At 37.7% G+C, this 20,988-nt stretch overlaps 1 protein-coding gene across 1 annotated transcript in view; it reads left to right on the forward strand.

The window, feature by feature from the left end:
- The window catches only part of LOC115225652, a 30,078-nt gene extending 9,583 nt beyond the window's left edge, over positions 1-20,495 (forward strand). The window contains exons 2-7 of the mRNA XM_029796568.2: positions 9,190-9,421; positions 12,188-12,312; positions 13,604-14,036; positions 17,458-17,555; positions 18,494-18,547; positions 20,162-20,495. Coding sequence (XP_029652428.2) covers positions 9,190-9,421; positions 12,188-12,312; positions 13,604-14,036; positions 17,458-17,555; positions 18,494-18,519 — 914 coding nt within the window. The 3' untranslated portion in view covers positions 18,520-18,547; positions 20,162-20,495. The remainder of the gene's footprint in view (positions 1-9,189; positions 9,422-12,187; positions 12,313-13,603; positions 14,037-17,457; positions 17,556-18,493; positions 18,548-20,161) is intronic.
- Positions 20,496-20,988: the final 493 nt, after the last annotated feature.

Genomic DNA, 20,988 nt, shown 5'->3' on the forward strand with positions numbered 1-20,988 from the left:
TTCATCAGTAAGGAATAGCCAAATCGGAACAGATATTTTTCACGAGGCATTCTCGTCCATGCCTCGCCAATATCTGACCTAAAATTTTCAAATCGTCGCACTCGCGCCAAATTTATCGGCAGCAATAAATATAAGCCGCCGATTCCATTACGGAACCAACCAGAAAATTCATAATTAATCAATATAGGGAGGCAAAAAAATTTTGTAGAATTCTTTTGCCCCCAGCGGCCTAGTGGGAAAAAATTAAATAGTCATAAACCATTTTTAAGTTCAATATCACAATCAAGGAACGGCCATAATAGGCCATTCACCCACTAGAAATAACAGCCAAAAAGCTTCAACCGCAAAATAACATTAATTCCGTAAATCAGGAGAAAATTAAAAAACATTTACCCTGAAATTCCTTAGACGATGCACCGTTTCTTCTACTGTTTAATGGTAAATTAACCTGATTAATTAAATCAAGCCAATCTACCATAGGCCCTTAGATTCATCAGTAAGGAATAGCCAAATCGGAACAGATATTTTTCACGAGGCATTCTCGTCCATGCCTCGCCAATATCTGACCTAAAATTTTCAAATCGTCGCACTCGCGCCAAATTTATCGGCAGCAAATAAATATAAGCCGCCGATTCCATTACGGAACCAACCAGAAAATTCATAATTAATCAATATAGGGAGGCAAAAAAATTTTGTAGAATTCTTTTGCCCCCAGCGGCCTAGTGGGAAAAAATTAAATAGTCATAAACCATTTTTAAGTTCAATATCACAATCAAGGAACGGCCATAATAGGCCATTCACCCACTAGAAATAACAGCCAAAAAGCTTCAACCGCAAAATAACATTAATTCCGTAAATCAGGAGAAAATTAAAAAACATTTACCCTGAAATTCCTTAGACGATGCACCGTTTCTTCTTCTACTGTTTAATGGTAAATTAACCTGATTAAATTAAATCAAGCCAATCTACCATAGGCCCTTAGATTCATCAGTAAGGAATAGCCAAATCGGAACAGATATTTTTCACGAGGCATTCTCGTCCATGCCTCGCCAATATCTGACCTAAAATTTTCAAATCGTCGCACTCGCGCCAAATTTATCGGCAGCAAATAAATATAAGCCGCCGATTCCATTACGGAACCAACCAGAAAATTCATAATTAATCAATATAGGAGGCAAAAAATTTTGTAGAATTCTTTTGCCCCCAGCGGCCTAGTGGGAAAAAATTAAATAGTCATAAACCATTTTTAAGTTCAATATCACAATCAAGGAACGGCCATAATAGGCCATTCACCCACTAGAAATAACAGCCAAAAGCTTCAACCGCAAAATAACATTAATTCCGTAAATCAGGAGAAAATTAAAAAACATTTACCCTGAAATTCCTTAGACGATGCACCGTTTCTTCTACTGTTTAATGGTAAATTAACCTGATTAAATTAAATCAAGCCAATCTACCATAGGCCCTTAGATTCATCAGTAAGGAATAGCCAAATCGGAACAGATATTTTTCACGAGGCATTCTCGTCCATGCCTCGCCAATATCTGACCTAAAATTTTCAAATCGTCGCACTCGCGCCAAATTTATCGGCAGCAAATAAATATAAGCCGCCGATTCCATTACGGAACCAACCAGAAAATTCATAATTAATCAATATAGGGAGGCAAAAAATTTTGTAGAATTCTTTTGCCCCCAGCGGCCTAGTGGGAAAAAATTAAATAGTCATAAACCATTTTTAAGTTCAATATCACAATCAAGGAACGGCCATAATAGGCCATTCACCCACTAGAAATAACAGCCAAAAAGCTTCAACCGCAAAATAACATTAATTCCGTAAATCAGGAGAAAATTAAAAACATTTACCCTGAAATTCCTTAGACGATGCACCGTTTCTTCTACTGTTTAATGGTAAATTAACCTGATTAAATTAAATCAAGCCAATCTACCATAGGCCCTTAGATTCATCAGTAAGGAATAGCCAAATCGGAACAGATATTTTTCACGAGGCATTCTCGTCCATGCCTCGCCAATATCTGACCTAAAATTTTCAAATCGTCGCACTCGCGCCAAATTTATCGGCAGCAAATAAATATAAGCCGCCGATTCCATTACGGAACCAACCAGAAAATTCATAATTAATCAATATAGGAGGCAAAAAAATTTTGTAGAATTCTTTTGCCCCCAGCGGCCTAGTGGGAAAAAATTAAATAGTCATAAACCATTTTTAAGTTCAATATCACAATCAAGGAACGGCCATAATAGGCCATTCACCCACTAGAAATAACAGCCAAAAGCTTCAACCGCAAAATAACATTAATTTTCTCCTGATTTACGGAATTAATGTTATTTTGCGGTTGAAGCTTTTTGGCTGTTATTTCTAGTGGGTGAATGGCCTATTATGGCCGTTCCTTGATTGTGATATTGAACTTAAAAATGGTTTATGACTATTTAATTTTTTCCACTAGGCCGCTGGGGGCAAAAGAATTCTACAAAATTTTTTTGCCTCCCTATATTGATTAATTATGAATTTTCTGGTTGGTTCCGTAATGGAATCGGCGGCTTATATTTATTTGCTGCCGATAAATTTGGCGCGAGTGCGACGATTTGAAAATTTTAGGTCAGATATTGGCGAGGCATGGACGAGAATGCCTCGTGAAAAATATCTGTTCCGATTTGGCTATTCCTTACTGATGAATCTAAGGGCCTATGGTAGATTGGCTTGATTTAATTTAATCAGGTTAATTTACCATTAAACAGTAGAAGAAACGGTGCATCGTCTAAGGAATTTCAGGGTAAATGTTTTTTAATTTTCTCCTGATTTACGGAATTAATGTTATTTTGCGGTTGAAGCTTTTTGGCTGTTATTTCTAGTGGGTGAATGGCCTATTATGGCCGTTCCTTGATTGTGATATTGAACTTAAAAATGGTTTATGACTATTTAATTTTTTCCCACTAGGCCGCTGGGGGCAAAAGAATTCTACAAAATTTTTTTTTGCCTCCCTATATTGATTAATTATGAATTTTCTGGTTGGTTCCGTAATGGAATCGGCGGCTTATATTTATTTGCTGCCGATAAATTTGGCGCGAGTGCGACGATTTGAAAATTTTAGGTCAGATATTGGCGAGGCATGGACGAGAATGCCTCGTGAAAAATATCTGTTCCGATTTGGCTATTCCTTACTGATGAATCTAAGGGCCTATGGTAGATTGGCTTGATTTAATTTAATCAGGTTAATTTACCATTAAACAGTAGAAGAAACGGTGCATCGTCTAAGGAATTTCAGGGTAAATGTTTTTTAATTTTCTCCTGATTTACGGAATTAATGTTATTTTGCGGTTGAAGCTTTTTGGCTGTTATTTCTAGTGGGTGAATGGCCTATTATGGCCGTTCCTTGATTGTGATATTGAACTTAAAAATGGTTTATGACTATTTAATTTTTTCCCACTAGGCCGCTGGGGGCAAAAGAATTCTACAAAATTTTTTTGCCTCCCTATATTGATTAATTATGAATTTTCTGGTTGGTTCCGTAATGGAATCGGCGGCTTATATTTATTTGCTGCCGATAAATTTGGCGCGAGTGCGACGATTTGAAAATTTTAGGTCAGATATTGGCGAGGCATGGACGAGAATGCCTCGTGAAAAATATCTGTTCCGATTTGGCTATTCCTTACTGATGAATCTAAGGGCCTATGGTAGATTGGCTTGATTTAATTTAATCAGGTTAATTTACCATTAAACAGTAGAAGAAACGGTGCATCGTCTAAGGAATTTCAGGGTAAATGTTTTTTAATTTTCTCCTGATTTACGGAATTAATGTTATTTTGCGGTTGAAGCTTTTTGGCTGTTATTTCTAGTGGGTGAATGGCCTATTATGGCCGTTCCTTGATTGTGATATTGAACTTAAAAATGGTTTATGACTATTTAATTTTTTCCCACTAGGCCGCTGGGGGCAAAAGAATTCTACAAAATTTTTTTGCCTCCCTATATTGATTAATTATGAATTTTCTGGTTGGTTCCGTAATGGAATCGGCGGCTTATATTTATTTGCTGCCGATAAATTTGGCGCGAGTGCGACGATTTGAAAATTTTAGGTCAGATATTGGCGAGGCATGGACGAGAATGCCTCGTGAAAAATATCTGTTCCGATTTGGCTATTCCTTACTGATGAATCTAAGGGCCTATGGTAGATTGGCTTGATTTAATTTAATCAGGTTAATTTACCATTAAACAGTAGAAGAAACGGTGCATCGTCTAAGGAATTTCAGGGTAAATGTTTTTTAATTTTCTCCTGATTTACGGAATTAATGTTATTTTGCGGTTGAAGCTTTTTGGCTGTTATTTCTAGTGGGTGAATGGCCTATTATGGCCGTTCCTTGATATATATATATATATATACTATGTGTGTGTGTGTGTGTGTGTGTGTGTGTGTGTGTGTGTGTGTGTGTATGTATGTATGTATGTAAGTATGTATGCATATATGTGTGTGTGCATACTTGTGTATCTGTATTTGTCCCCCACCATCATTTGACAACCGATGTTGGTGTATTTACGTCCTTGTCATCTAGTGGTTCAGCAAGTGAAACCAATAGAATAAGTCTTGGGGTCGATTTGCCCGACTAAAGGCAGTGCTCCAGCATGGCTTCAGTCAAATGACTGAAACAAATAAAAGAATAAAAGAAAAAAGAATATATACATATATATATATATATATATATATATATTATATATATATATATATAATATATATAATATTATATATTTTTTCTCTCTTTTACTTGTTTCAGTCATCTGACTGCGGCCATGCTGGAGCACTGCCTTTAGTCGGGCAAATCGACCCTTGGACTTAATCTTTGTAAGCCTAGTACTTATGCTATTGGTCTCTTTTGCCGAACCGCTAAGTTATGGGGATGTAAACACACCAGCATACATATACACACACATACATATATATATATATATATATATTATATATATATATATAATATATATATATATATATAATATATATATATATATACATATATATGACGGGCTTCTTTCAGTTTCCGTCTACCAAATCCACTCACAAGGCTTTGGTCGGCTCGAGGCTATAGTAGAAGACACTTGCCCTAGGTGCCACGCAGTGGGACTGAACCCGGAACCATGTGGTTAATAAGCAAGCTACTTACCACACAGCCACTCCTGCGCCTATACACCGCCTATACATTTATATATAAATGTATGTATATATATTATATATAGAAATATACATATATACACACACACACATGCACTCATCTAAATATATATATCTATGTCTGTGTGTGTTGGAACAACCCAAAATAGGTTTACAAGAGCTCAACACTTGACCTCTATAAAAATGAAATTCAAACATTGTTTGGTGGCCGTATTGGGTGGGAGTAGGGGGTGATTGCAATATTTGATTACCATCAGGTGTGAGGTCGCTTGGTGACGGAAAGGTGATAGAATGGTGATGGTGTAGTTGGTGGTTGTAATGATGATGATGATGATGGTATGGTGGGTGAGATGGTTGTGGCAAAACGGAGAAGTGGACGAACAGGACAGACATAATTAGAAAAAGACAAGAACAAACAGAACCTACCTGCATATACACACATATCCAGAAAAGAAGGAGAGGGAAGAAAAGGATATAAGACAATAAATAAAAACAACAGCAAAATAAGAAAACTAAAAAGGAAGAGAGTAAGGAGGAGGAAGAAGAGTGAAGAATAAGCAATATCTGCCTAGAATAGAGGAAGAATTAAATCTCCATATTTCTAATACAATAAAAGGAGGCGAGCTGGCAGAAACGTTAGCGCGCCGGGCGAAATGCTTAGCGGTATTTCGTCTGTCATTACGTTCTGAGTTCAAATTCCGCCGACGTCAACTTTGCCTTTCATCCTTTCGAGGTTGATAAATTGAGTACCAGTTATGCACTGGGATCGATATAATCGACTTAATCCCTTTGTCTGTCCTTGTTTGTCCCCTCTGTCTTTAGCCCCCAGTGGGTAGTAAAGAAATAGGTATTTTGTCTGTCGTTACATTCTGAGTTCAAATTCCGTCGAGGTCGACTTTGCCTTTCATCCTTTCGGGGTCGATTAAATAAGTACCAGTTTCGCACTGGGGTCGATGTAATCGACTTAATCCCTTTGTCTGTCCTTGTTTGTCCCCTCTGTGTTTAGCCCCTTGTGGGTAGTAAAGAAATAGGTATTTTGTCTGTCGTTACGTTGTGAGTTCAAATTCCGCCGAGGTCAACTTTGCCTTTCATCCTTTCGGGGTCGATTAAATAAGTACTAGTTTCACACTGGGGTTGATATTACCGACTTAATCCCTTTGTCTGTCCTTTTTTGTCCCCTCTATGTTTAGCCTCTTGTGGGCAGTAAAGAAATATATACTTCTAATACAATAATTCTTAACCTGGATGGAAATTTTGTGATTCCATTAGGATTTTAAATCGAGAAGTTCTTTATCATTATTTGGAGATTTTTCATTTTTTGTTGCTGGTGGGGGAGGGTTTATGAATAATGATAATGTCAATTTTAAGAATGTTAATGTTAAATTAATATAAATTTCCTAATATGTAATAGTGTGGAGGCGCGTGGCTTAGTGGTTAGGGTGTCAGCATCATGATCGTAAGATTGTGGTTTCGATTCCTGGACCGGGTGATGCATTATGTTCTTGGGAAAAACACTTCATTTCACGTTGTTCCAGTCCACTCAGCTGGCAAAAATGAGTAACTCTGTGATGGACTCGCGTGCCATCCAGCTGGCGAACACATATGCCATAGAAACCGGGAAACTGGGCCCATGAACCTGGCTAGGCTTTAAAAAAGGACGAAATATGTAATAGTGCTATGTAGAATACGACTTGGCAGACTTTTGGAAAAGCCGTCTCACTTATGTTGGAATTTTTCTATTTTCACCAAGGATTTTTTTATTTTATTATATTTTATTTTTATGCATCATGCCCTTCTAAAGAATGATCGGGGCAACCTTTTTAAACGTCTGATCCCATCCTATGTTCAAACTGACCAGATCCAGCCTCCCACACCTACTCTACAATGTCACTGTAAAAAAGAAATACAATCACATCATCAAAATCTCATAGCTACAGAATAATGCATGATTAATTCAAAACAATGTAAATAAATAAGCATTACATTTGACAGAGTAATCTGAATGTTACATGGTTAAAGGCAGAATTTCCTTCTCTAAAAAACACCTGTGTTCTTCAAAGCTTCTTTAATATTCCATCTTTTCACAAGCATCAGAGTGCAAAGATCTCCTCATGAACGCAGGTTCGTGAGATGGTTGTGATCTGTAAACAGTTTTGAGTAACAATGTTCATGTGCACACTGGATTTGTAAAATGGGTGAGAATAAAACACAATGCGTATGTCAAAACAAAAGAAGAGAAGAATAAAAACGCAATGTCAAACAAGTTATATGGTGGTCTGTATGTTATGTCTGACACCACTATTATGCCGTTTTGCTGCAATTTTCTTGTTTAGTATAACCCCTTCTTTCTTTCTTTTTTTCATCCCCAAATCTTTCTCTTTTATTTTACACTTTTTCCATTCAACACATGAAGTAAAAATGAAATCTTTATATATAAAATTGAAGTTGTGTGTGTGAGACTCTGTCTCCTCCGATTTAGATTCCTAACTACTCCCACATTTTGTGGTGCAGTTTAACCAAAAGCGGGTATCTTATAGTCGTGATTCATATCGAGCCCTTCTGGGTATTAGCGCGCGTTCAAGTGGAAAACAATTCTAATATGTGATGCATTCCATAAGTTTTGAGAAACACAGATACAGAGTAATACATTCATAGCTATCGGTGTTACAAAGCACCTTTTGAGTGTTGGGCCTCTCGGAGGCAATGACAAATGACCAAGGCCTTTGGCATTATGCTGGGCTTGAGAAGAACACCCATCAAGCCAAGCGGAATCGTAGTCATGATAGATACTGGTGTCACGCAACTGGCACTCATGCCAGTGGCACGTGAAAGCAAACATTACATTCTTGGAGTGGTTGGTGTCAGGAAGAGCATCCAGCCATAGAAACCATGTCAAATCAGACTGGAGTCTGGTGCAGCCCCTCAGCTTGCCAGCTCTGGTCAGATCGTCCAACCCATGATAATGATGATACAATGGGCTTCTTTCAGTTTCCATCGACCAAATCCTTTCACAAGGCTTTGGTTGGCCCAAGGCTATAATGAAAGACACTTACCCAAGGTACCACATGGAGGGACTGAACTCGGAACCATGTGGCTGGTTTAAAAAAATTTCTATTTTCCTGTTTTGTTATATATAATGTGTATATGTGTATGTGTGCTTGCATGCATGCATATATATATATATAATATATATATATATATATATATATATATATATACACATATGAATATGTATATATATAATATATATATATATATATATATATATCTATATATATATATATATATATATATTATATATATATATATATATATAATATATATATATATATATATATATATATATATATATATATTATATATAATATATATATATATATATATCATCATCATCATTTAGCGTCCGCTTTCCATGCTAGCATGGGTTGAACTGTTTAACTGGGGTTATCTGGTGTTGTGGATTTCCACTTCAGCATCTGAAACTCAGAGTTTATCTTGACTATTGAATAATTGTAACATATTATTTTATAAATATTGTTATATTTCGGAATGGTAATTTTGCCAGTTTAGCCAATAAAAACACACGCACTATATATTTGGTGTTACTTTGCTTCAGTGTTATTTATTTTTTACATTAATCTTAAACTTATTTCGGCCAGAGTTCTTTCGTCACACTCCTGTGACCGCATCAGTGGTCCTTTGTTTTCTTCTTTCTTATTTGTGTCTCTCCTTATTAACCGTCAGCCATTTTGTATTTTCTTGCACAAAAATCTTGCACAACAAATTTTATAGATAAATTTCCTCTATTTACATAATATTGAGGTCTCTTTCTTTCTTTTGTTATCTCACCGTTTTTACCAATAATATATATATATATATATATATATATATAAATATATGCATGCATGCAAGCACACACACACACACGCGCACACACACACACACACACACACACACACACACACACATATGTGCATGTAAGTTTGCATTATGTATATGTTATGTATTTCAGGTGTCATAACAGGCAGTGAAGCATTCAAAGGATTCATTCTGCAAGCTCGGAACCTGGCAACTGGTGCCACTGCCGGTCAGTTTGTATGGTTTAATGAGGAAAGTGCCAGGACTTTGGACTGTGTCCATCCCAATGACACTTTGACACATCGCAACATAAATGAGAAACAGAAAATACCCTTTATATGGACATCAGACCAGAACGAACCAGAAGTTAAAAAGATCCAATTCCAGTAAGTTTTAATTACTGTGATTGGTTTCATTTGTTGTTAGTTAATTTAATTTTGGGCTCAGAAAGCAAAAAGCAAGGCCATGTAGGGGGACATGGAGTTATGTACAGGGTGGTGTTTGTGTAAAGAGTTCAGGCCACTTATGGTCAAGGGGGACTTTGAGCCGAGCGGTCGTCGGCATCTTCACTATCTCGTCCGGCAGCTTATTCCACGGATCCGCAACCTGGACGGAGAAAGCCCCTCTCCTTCGATTGAGATGAAATCGTCGCAAATAGAGCTTTTCGGAGTGACCCCGCAGCCAACGCTCTGAAGCAGGAGTGAAGAACAGCTCTTTCGAGAGGTTACACTTTCCGCTTATGATGTTGTGAGCAAGAATGAGATCACCATGGTGTCGTCGTTTTTCTAGAGAATAAAGGTTGAGCGTCTTCAGCCTTTCTTCATAAGACAAATTCTTGAGACCAAGAACCATGCAGGTAGCCAGCTTCTGGACTCTTTCAAGATGCTGTTAAGGATCTACAGACATTAGGTCCCACAGAGGGGATGATAGGGGCCCAAGACTATTAGTAGTTTGCTGTACTTGAGAAGACATGTCAAGCTAAATAAATGTGTGGTTGTTCTTGGATAAAGGCTTGTTCCTTGCATCTGACTCCAGCTGAGCATTCTGACTGACCTCTCTGGAGACCGTCAGAGGAATAAAGGAGAACTTATTATTTACCTACTGATTTAAAGTAATGGAATTCTTGTAACAATAAATTTGTTGTCAATTTTTAACATGATTTAATATAATTTTAGTCTTGTATAATTTTAATTCCAAATTTGTAAATATAAATTTTAAATTATAAGTTTAATTTTTAGTTTAACGTCTAAAATTCCAGTTAATTGACAAAAATAAGATAAATAACATTTTTACTCTTCATAAAAACCAGTAAATTCTATCTAATTACTTATTTATCTAAATAAATTAACCACAGAAATTAATTTTTTCCTTCATATATATTTTTTTCTATTTTTTCTTATTTTTAATATTTTTAAATATTTGAAGTAGTGTTATAATTATCTCCCCTACACCGGAAATCTTAAATAGAGGATAGGATTTTCTTTAGTACTGGTATTCAATAATTAAGAATTATCTCCCCTACATTGGAAATCATATAAATAGAGGACATATCTTCAGTAGCCATATTTAATTTGTGGAGTTAACTGGTGCTCATCAATAAGATAAGTCATGCTCCTAATTTTTTTTAATACTGTTAAATCTTATCAATTATTTATAAATGTATATTGTAATTATAATGTCTTCATTTATGTTGTAAATTTATTTTATGTTACTTAGACCTGAAGAGTGGTTATGTATCATTGGATCAAAGAAATATTAATTTTTGAGATTATCTATTTTGATATCGTAGATTTGTATACATAGCTACAAAATGCACGTCGTTATTTTAATGTGTATTTTGTTAATGTGTATTATTTAGTATAGAAATTTTTAGTACAATATTAATAATAATGTTGTTTTAATGTGTTTTTTTAATGTGCATTAATTAGTATAGAAATTTTTAGTACAATGTTAATAATAATATATTTAAACTTATATTTTATTATAGATAATATCTTTCATTATTAATTGAATTACCTAATGGAGGTTCTGTCTCTTAATTCTAAATATATTTAATATATCGTGAAATTTGATTTGGTATTACTAAATTGAGTTTGTTTTCCCCTATTGCCTTGGAATTTTATATTCCCTACTATTAATAATTATATATGTATATATATATGTGTGTATATATATATATATATATATACACGCACACGGTATATATATACATACATATATACACTTATATTCATAAATATACACATACATATATATGTCTACATATATATGCATATATATACATATACCTATACATACATATGCATATATATATATATATATATATATATATATATATTATATATATATATATATACAAATAAGAAAATGGAGGAACAGATTCATCTTAATTATCGACTTACAGATATTACCAATTCATATTATTTATTAACTACATAAATAGGAACATCTAAATCCAACAAAATAAAACAATATACATCAATAAGTAAGATAATTCCATAAAAATAATACACATAAAATGGATCTTACAGCTGTTTCAGCCTGTAGATAAAAGTATCTCATTCTGCCTATATTAGTCAAATGTATTGAGGTAATATGCAGTTAAAAATGAGTTACTTATATATATATATCTCAAGGCCTTGTCAGAGATTATAAAGTAAAATTATAAAAATATAAAAATGCAAATATAAATATGAAACAAAATACACATACACAAGAATATATATATATTCTCGTTGCCATTACTGCCTGACTGGCCCTCGTGCCAGTGACATGTAAAGGCACCCACTACATTCTTGGAGTGGTTGGCATTAGGAAGGGCATCCAGCTGTAGAAACTCTGTCAGATTAGATTGGAGCCTGGTGCAGCCATCTGGCTTGCCAGTCCTCAGTCAAACCGTCCAACCCATGCCATGATAGAAAGTGGACGTTAAATGATGATGATGAAAATGATGATGATTTATCTTCCAATCACTAAAGGATTTCATGAATTACCCTGAAGAAAAAGATAAAATAGTATAGTTTGAGGAGATGGAATCTCCAACATTCAGTCATGTAATATCTAGTATCTGATTCTATATTATATCTCAAATTGGTGATTAGTAATGTCTAATTATCCTGCCTGTTTTATCCTGTATATTTTCTGCTCTATAGGGCGACTGTAGTGAAATCATATGAACAATTTTGGACAAACATTCATTCAAACATCATCAATTTGAAGGAAGAAAAGTCACCAGATTCATCTTTAATTCCAGCGAAAGGAACAGATACAAGTACAGGTGAGTGTTTAAACTACTGGCCCCACAATCTATAATGAGGGTTCTATAAGGTGTTAGAGTATGTGAGTATAACCTTTAATTTATACTAGCAGTACTGCTCGGCTCAACAGGGATTTCAGGGGAGAGTTTCAGAGAGTCGCTGGTGATGTATCGTGATGATCAAAAATCCGGCCTGCTAAAATTTGGTTAAAGTGATTCAAACTGCAGACTCAACGCAAAATGGTCACATTTAATTCAAAGTGTTAAAAATGTTATGAAAACAATTGGTATGTGTTCACAAAGTCCAAACGATTAATACGAAAAAACCCTCCAGGCTACATCCTGAAAATTCATTTCTTTGCCGTATTTCTACGATGTTTACGCTGATTCGTTTTTATATCTTGATTTTTTATTTTTCATGCAATTTACTCATGCTTGCACGCATGGTGAACACAGTTCACATCAAACAGCTGACTGAGTAAAGTTCACTATTCAATGCATGGGATAAGGCCTAAACAAACACATTATCGATTTTTGCACTTGCGAGATGAATTTCGGAACAGAAATAGCGCAGTTCAATTTTCAGTCGCCTAAACTTTAAGTGACCCATTTTTGGTGGTTCTACGATTTGTTGGCTAGGAGGAGATGTGCTGGGAAGTTAAACACACAGACACATACACAGATACACACACAAACACACATGTTGAGTTTTATATATATAGATGAAGCTGCTTCTGAAATTTAGGACAATGAGATCAGCTAAAAGTCATTTAGGCACAGGTAAGGCTGTGTGGAGGTGAAGGTGTGATTATGTGGTAAGAATTTTCTTCCCATTGCTTCCCATGGCAGCGAGCTGGCAGAAACATTAGCACGCTGGGCGAAATGCTTAGTGGTATTTCATCTGCCGCTATGTTCTGAGTTCAAATTCCACTGAGGTCAACTTTGCCTTTCATTCTTTTGGGGTCGATTAAATAAGTACCATTTACGCACTGGGGTCGATATAATCGACTTAATCCGTTTGTCTGTCCTTGTTTGTCCTCTCTGTGTTTAGCCCCTTGTGGGTAGTAAAGTAATAGGTATTTCGTTTGTCTTTACGTTCTGAGTTCAAATTCCACCGAGGTCGACTTTGCCTTTCATCCTTTCGGAGTCGATTAAATAAGTACCAATTACGCACTGGGGTCGATATAATCGACTTAATCCGTTTGTCTGTCCTTGTTTGTCCTCTCTGTGTTTAGCCCCTTGTGGGTAGTAAAGAAATAGGTATACAATCTGTAGAGTTAATTGAATTTATTTTTTGTCCTATATTCTTTAGATGGGACTCCTCATGGTTCAAACCATGATCAAGGTCAGCAGAAGAAGAAACCAGCATCGAAATTTGTTGGGGAGAAAACTCATCTGCATCCGACATCAGTAACTGAAACTGAACACAGAACAGGTGATGGGGTAGGAGATAACCAACCACCATCTTCATCTGTCACCCAACCGCCATTTCAACAACCTCCATCAGATTTGAGGCCACATCAGAAGCCGCAATGGGAACAAAGGCAATGGCCCCAGAATTTCCCTCCCGTCTCTCATCTACCTCAACAACATCCCAGCCACCACCACCACCACCAACAACAACAACAGCAACAGCAACCAAATATGTGGTTTGAACCAAGGTGGCCTGTTAGACCAAACCGTGGTTTCCCATCGTCTGCTTTCCCTCAGAATCCCAGGCTAAATGGCCAAATGCCAGGAAACAGGTGATATTCAAATTATTACCTCTAATATTGTTCTCTTCATCATGATGTATTCTTTGACTGCAGCCATGCAGTCGAGCAAATCAACCCCGGGACTTATTCTTTGTAAGCCCAGTACTTATTCTATCGGTCTCTTTTTGCCAAACCGCTAAGTGACGGGGATGTAAACACACCAGCATCGGTTGTCAAGCAATGCTAGGGGGACTAACACAGACACACAAACATACACAAACATACATATATATACATACATATATACGACAGGCTTCTTTCAGTTTCCGTCTACCAAATCCACTCACAAGGCATCGGTCGGCCCGAGGCTATAGCAGAAGACACTTGCCCAAGATGCCACGCAGTGGGACTGAACCCGGAACCATGTGGCAGGTAAACAAGCTACTTACCACACAGCCAATCCTGCGCCTATGTTCAAATGTTACATCATCATCATCATCATCATCGTTTAGCGTCCGCTTTCCATGCTGGCATGGGTTGGACGGTGCAACTGGGGTCTGGGAAGCCTGAAGGCCGCACCAGGCCCAGTCTGATCTGGCAATGTTTCTACGGCTGGATGCCCTTCCTAACGCCAGCCACTCCGTGAGTGTAGTGGGTGCTTTTTACGTGCCACTGGCACAGGTGCCAGACGAGGCCGGCAAACGGCCACAGTCGGACGGTGCTTTTTACGTGCCACCGGCACAGAGGCCAGATGAGGCTGGCAAAGGCTGGCAAACGGCCACGATCGGATGGTGCTTTTTACGTGCTACCAGCACGGAGGCCTGGCGAGGCTAGCAAATGGCCACGGTCGGATAGTGCTTTTTACGTGCCACCGACACGGAAGCCTCGAAATAATATAACCTCATGTTGACCTTGTTTTTTATAATGAGACAAGCAAACCACAAGGGAGATGAATGGATGAATGGGGTAACAAATGTTAGATAGGAAGAAATGGCACTGGTTGGAGAGAACAAAAAATTAAATGACATTTACTAGAGGGTAGTTATAAAGTCATGAACCATCCTGCAATATGGGAAATTGCATACATTCTCTTTTTTTGTCTCTTTTCACAACTACCGATATTACTCACAAACCAATCGTCATTGGATGGAGGCAGATAATCAACAAGGTAGGGGCAAGGTAATGCTGTGGTGTGGGATTTGGCACAATCAAGTAATTGGACCATTTTATTTTGAGGGCTCTGTGACAGGTGATTCATATCTGGACATGCTTGGCAGCAAGATAATGCCTCACATGCTTTCATTTGGAAGGGAAAATCCTATCTGCTTTCAGTAGAAAGGGGCTCAGCCCCATTATGCATGATTTTCTGAATGAACATTTTCCAGGGAGGTGCCGGTGGCACATAAAAACCACCATCCGAACGTGGCTGATGCCAGCGCTGCCTCGATTGGCTTCTGTGCCGGTGGCACATAAAAAGCACCATCTGAACGTGGCCGATGCCAGCGCTGCCTCGACCAGCTTCTGTGCCGGTGGCACATAAAAAGCACACATATCTTCTTCCACGAAAAGATAGCTTAAACTGTGCTCTAAATGGAGGTGTAGTCAAATCCTATTTTATGGCCTCAACCATGTTCTAAAATAAGTCGAAAGTTAAGCTACTATAAATCAGTATTTCGTCTGCCGTTACGTTCTGAGTTCAAATTCCGCCGAGGTCGACTTTGCCTTTCATCCTTTCGGGGTCGATAAATAAAGTACCAGCTACGCACTGGGGTCGATATAATTGAGTTAATCCGTTTGTCTGTCCTTGTTGTTTCTCCCCTCTATGTTTAGCCCCTTGTGGGTAGTAAAGAAATAGGCATGGTAAATAAGTGTTTACTGGGGAAGGGGATGGATGAGTGTTTAGCTTCGGGTACACACCAAACATTCATCTACCCTACCACCCAAGCTAAATATGATGACAACATGTAAATATCTATGTGGTCTATAGGCGCTGGAGTGGCTGTGTGGTAAGTAGCTTGCTAACCAACAACATGGTTCCGGGTTCAGTCCCACTGCGTGGCACCTTGGGCTGACCATAACCTCAGGCCGACCAAAACCTTGTGAGTGGATTTGGTAGACGGAAACTGAAAGAAGCCCGTCGCATATATGTATATATATATATATATATATGTGTGTGCGTGTGTGTTTGTGTGTCTGTGTTTGTCCCCCTAGCATTGCTTGACAACCGATGCTGGTGTGTTTATGTCCCCGTCACTTAGCGGTTCGGCATAAGAAACTGATAGAATAAGTACTGGGCTTACGAAGAATAGGTCCCGGGGTCGAGTTGCTCGACTAAAAGCGGTGCTCCAGCATGGCCACAGTCAAATGACTGAAACAAGTTAAAGAGTTAAAGAGTCACTAAACTTGCTAAAGACAGCAGTCTAATCCTATATTGGATAAGATTGTCTGGAACATGCTGTTTATGAAAACAAGATTATCACAACAGGTCTGCTCAGAAAATGCCGATCTGGTTTAAAAAAACCAGTTTTCTATAACTACATCAACAACAATGAGCCAATGAAAATACCTTTACTCTCTCTCTTTTACTCTTTTACTTGTTTCAGTCATTTGACTGTGGCCATGCTGGAGCACCACCTTTAGTCGAGCAAATCGACCCCAGGACTTATTCTTTGTAAGCCTACTACTTATTCTATCGGTCTCTTTTGCCGAACCGCTAAGCTACGGGGATGTAAACACATCAGCATCGGTTGTCAAGCAATGTTGGGGGACAAACACAGACATACAAACATATACACACACACATATATATAAATACAAATATACGACGGGCTTCTTTCAGTTTCCGGCTACCAAATCCACTCACAAGGCTTTGGTTGGCCCGAGGCTATAGTAGAAGACACTTGCCCAAGGTGCCACGCAGTGGGACTGAACCCGGAACAATGTGGCTGGTAAGCAAGCTACTTACCACACCACAATTTGCAAGAAATAGCAGCAAAAATCTCTTTGAAAATTCAAGACTGGAACAGGCCTGCAGAATCAGAGATAACTTAGAGTTAACCAACAAACATTCGTTTAGTTCTATATGTGCCCACGGGCATATGGCGTAGTGGTTAAGAGTGCGGGCTACTAACCCCAAGATTTCAAGTTCAATTCCAAGCAGTGACCTGAACACTAACAACAACAACAACAACAACAACAACAACAGCAGCAATAATAATAATAATAATAATAATAATAATAATAATAACAACAACAACATCGAAAGATACCTTAGGAATGAGAACCCAGGTTCGAAATTTCCCCAAGACACCTGATGAAGGCTGGAGGGTATATCAGCTGAAACGTTGTGCTAACAACAAACAAGATGAGGACAAATATCCGCCGAATATAAATAATGTAAATAATGTAAATAGTAAACATTTGTTTAACCGAATCAAACTCATCACTCCCTTTGTATCACTTGATTTCACAGCTGGAGCGGTTTCTTCCTGGGTTCACCAGCAGATGGCAACTCTGTCGCTTTTCAGAATAATGATCCAAATGGCAATTGGTACTTCTCTCCTGACAACCGTAAGTCTTTCTTTCTTTCTTTTGGGCTAACTCTTGAAGAACTTATAGGGGTCCTGTTGTGACATAGGATGTGTATTGGACGATTTTATAACCTCATTGAGTCAAACCCACTCAGAATCAAATGACAGCTCATTTCTTCTAGAATGACAGGGAGAGGAATCAATCTCTCCACTACTGAAAGGGTATATTATCTATTGACCCCGAAAGGGCAAAAGATAAACATTACTTAATCAAGGATTGAACCTTGGAAGCTGAGAACTAAGACAAATGCAGCAAGGTGGTCTATCCATTTTACTGCTTTGCTTATCCCTCTCAAAGCAAAGTCTTCAGTGTGAGTATGTGGTTTGTGGGGTCAACCGCGTCCTCCACTTCATTTTTTGTTATTCACTCATTCTCATTTAATCTTTATATATAAAAGTGAAGTTGTGTGTGTGTCTGTCTACTCCGATTTAGATTCCTAACTACTCCCACATTTTGCAGTGCAGTTTAACCAAAAGTGGGTATCTTATAGTCGTGATTCATATCGAGCCCTTCTGGGTATTAGCGCGCGTCTACGATGAGTCTACGATTTAAAAAACAATTTACCATCATTTTTCCACATTTTTAATGCATTTTTTGCTCGGTTTATATAAGGGAAGTAACTCTCTAAAATGCTTATATAGTTATTTCCCTTACAAACCCAAGCAACGCCGGGCGATACTGCTAGTTCTATATATTTTAATTGTTTGTTTATTCATACGTTTCGTCTCATTCGATACCCTGACCCCAACGTTTGTTTTGTCCCCTCTTTTCTTAACCTTATGGTGAATAAAGAAATACTCTCTCTATCTACTTGCCTGCTTATTTGCCTGTCTGTTTCCTCTTTTCTTCACTTTTCTGTCTGTCTTTCTTTCTTTCTATTTTATTCCTTCCCCCCCCCTTCTTTTTTCTCTTTTCAGCCAGACAAGTGATTTGGATGGAGTAATCTTCCTTTCATCTCCACTGATTAACAGGTAAGACTTAAAAGCACTTCATCAACCACACTTCAACAGCAACAATAGGGAAAACACCTAAAGCTCCACGAGGCTCTATTGGGTGGGTGGGTGGCGACCCCTGTTGTATTCTTTCGTTACAACTTTCTTTCACTCTTTCTTCCTGTTTCTTGTCCCTGACTTCCTATACAACCGCTGAGCCTGGATGCACATTCATCCATCTGTCGATGCTCTCGGTGTTGGGGATTGACCTGCTTTCTCTTCTGTGGGTCTTGCAAATAGCAAAGGACCACGTTTCGGACTTCTCCCAAGATGACGAAGACCACTTCGCTCAGCAACAACAGCAGCAACAGCAACAATAAGAGCAAATATACGAGGAGTCCACTGTTTTTTTTTCTTGTACATGGAAAAAAAGGTTTCCGTCTACCAAATCCACTCACAAGGCTTTGGTCAGCCCAAGGCTATAGTAGAAGACACTTGCCCAAGGTGCCATGCAGTGGGACTGAACCCAGAACCATGTGGTTGGTGAGCAAGCTACTTACCACACAGTCACTCCTACATCTATCAAGATAAACAGTGCATGACCTTGCAGGTGGGGCCCAGTTAGAATTTTCTTCTGGTTGAGCAACCCATCCCACTCAAAAGATCCCTGAATAAGGGTTGTTTAAGGATGTTGAACGAATCACCCATGTTTCCAGAGATTAATTATTCAAACCCCAAAGAATCCCTCTCAACACATGGCTATGATGCTCCGTCACTACTTCTGCTCGTGATCAGAGATGCACATATCGTCATCCACTAAGGGACATGGTCAATTGGTTAAGGTCAAACAACTGACAAGCAAATCTGTGGTATTGAGCAGAATATTTGCTGTAGCCCATCTTTTATACCAAGACAAAACAATATACATGATAACACTCCCAATCAGTTAAGATCAGAAGCCATGAGAGCTATTGTCTGGTACTGCATCAGGGCATTTATTATTATTATTATTATTATTGTTGTTATTATTATTATTATTATTATTATTATTATTATTATTATTATTATTATTATTATTATTATTCAGTAGTTTTATTTTTATAGTGTGCTTTCACTTCACTACCGAGCGCAGCTCTGTGTGCCTTGGGTATGTGCTGTGATTTGTTGTGATGTTCTGATGGTTATTGTATGGAAAGTGTTCTGCGTAGAATGTGTGCAGTGCCTAGTAATGCAATTTTCTGTATGTTATGTGTGTTTGTAAGTCCTGGTGTTTTTGTTATGTATTTGTCTGAATATTTTTTTATCATGCCTAATGCACCTACTATGATAGGAATTGTTTCTGTTTTTAGATTCCACATTCTGGTTACCTCTATTTCCAGGTCTTTGTATTTTGAAAGTTTCTCCATTTCTTTTAGAGACACGTTGTCATCTATTATTATTATTATTATTATTATTATTATTTTACAAAAGCTTTTACATGCTGATTTAATTAGCAGAGATGTTATCCTGAGGTTCAGTGACAAGTCTCCTCAAACCTCTACAGATTGACAAATATGTCTCAAATTCAGCAGCAGCAGTCATAGTAGTAGTAGCAGCAGCCGCAGCAGCAGCAGTACTATCTTTAACCACTATTATCATTACAATTCCTTCCAGATGTCACAAGAACACAAATGGTATGAAGTTTGACAATGATTCAATCTTTGGATAACCTTAACTTCTGATGTTTGCCTGGTGGCCCCAGTGGAGAGAGGAACATTTCCTTAGGACTACAGTAAGGGTACTAGAAGTCAGCATCAATAACAAAAACAAGAACAAAATAATTGTAAGAAAAACAGCTACAACAGCAACACGAACAATAACTGCGACAATTACAACTACATCAACTAATACAATACCAACAGCAAAGTGTAATAACAAAGCAGACGACAGAAACCTGTAGCAGTCACTGAAAAACAACAATAGCAATAAAGAAACAATAAAGACAAAAACAACAGTAACGATAAATAAAAAAATAAAATAATTACACCAACAATGATGTCAGCAAATTTATTTTACCTTTTTAATTTATTTAGAAATGAAACAATGAAAATATATTAATGTTTTAAGATCTGGTGTTAAATTGCTTTAAGTTGTTTACTTTTTTGTGAAATGTAATACAGTGGTGATGCTGTCTTCTTCTTCTTCTTCTTCTTCTTCTTCTTTCTTCTCTTCTTCTTCTTCTTCTCTCTACTTCTCTTCTCCTTCTTCTTCTTTCTCTCTTCTTCTTCTTCTCCCCTCCTCCTCCTCCTTCCTCCTTCTCTCCTCTTCTTCTCCTTCTTCCTCGCTTCTTCTCTTCTTCTTCTTCTTCTTCTCCTCTCTTCTCCTTCTCTTCTCTCCTTCTCCTCCTCCTCCTCCTCCTCCTTCTTCTCCTTCTTCTTCTTCTCCTCCTCCTCCTCCTCCTCCTCCTCCTCCTCCTTCTTCTTCTCCTCCTCCTCCTTCTT

This window comes from Octopus sinensis, linkage group LG28 (genome assembly GCF_006345805.1).
Source record: "Octopus sinensis linkage group LG28, ASM634580v1, whole genome shotgun sequence".
Classification (NCBI taxonomy): Eukaryota; Metazoa; Mollusca; class Cephalopoda; order Octopoda; family Octopodidae; genus Octopus; species Octopus sinensis.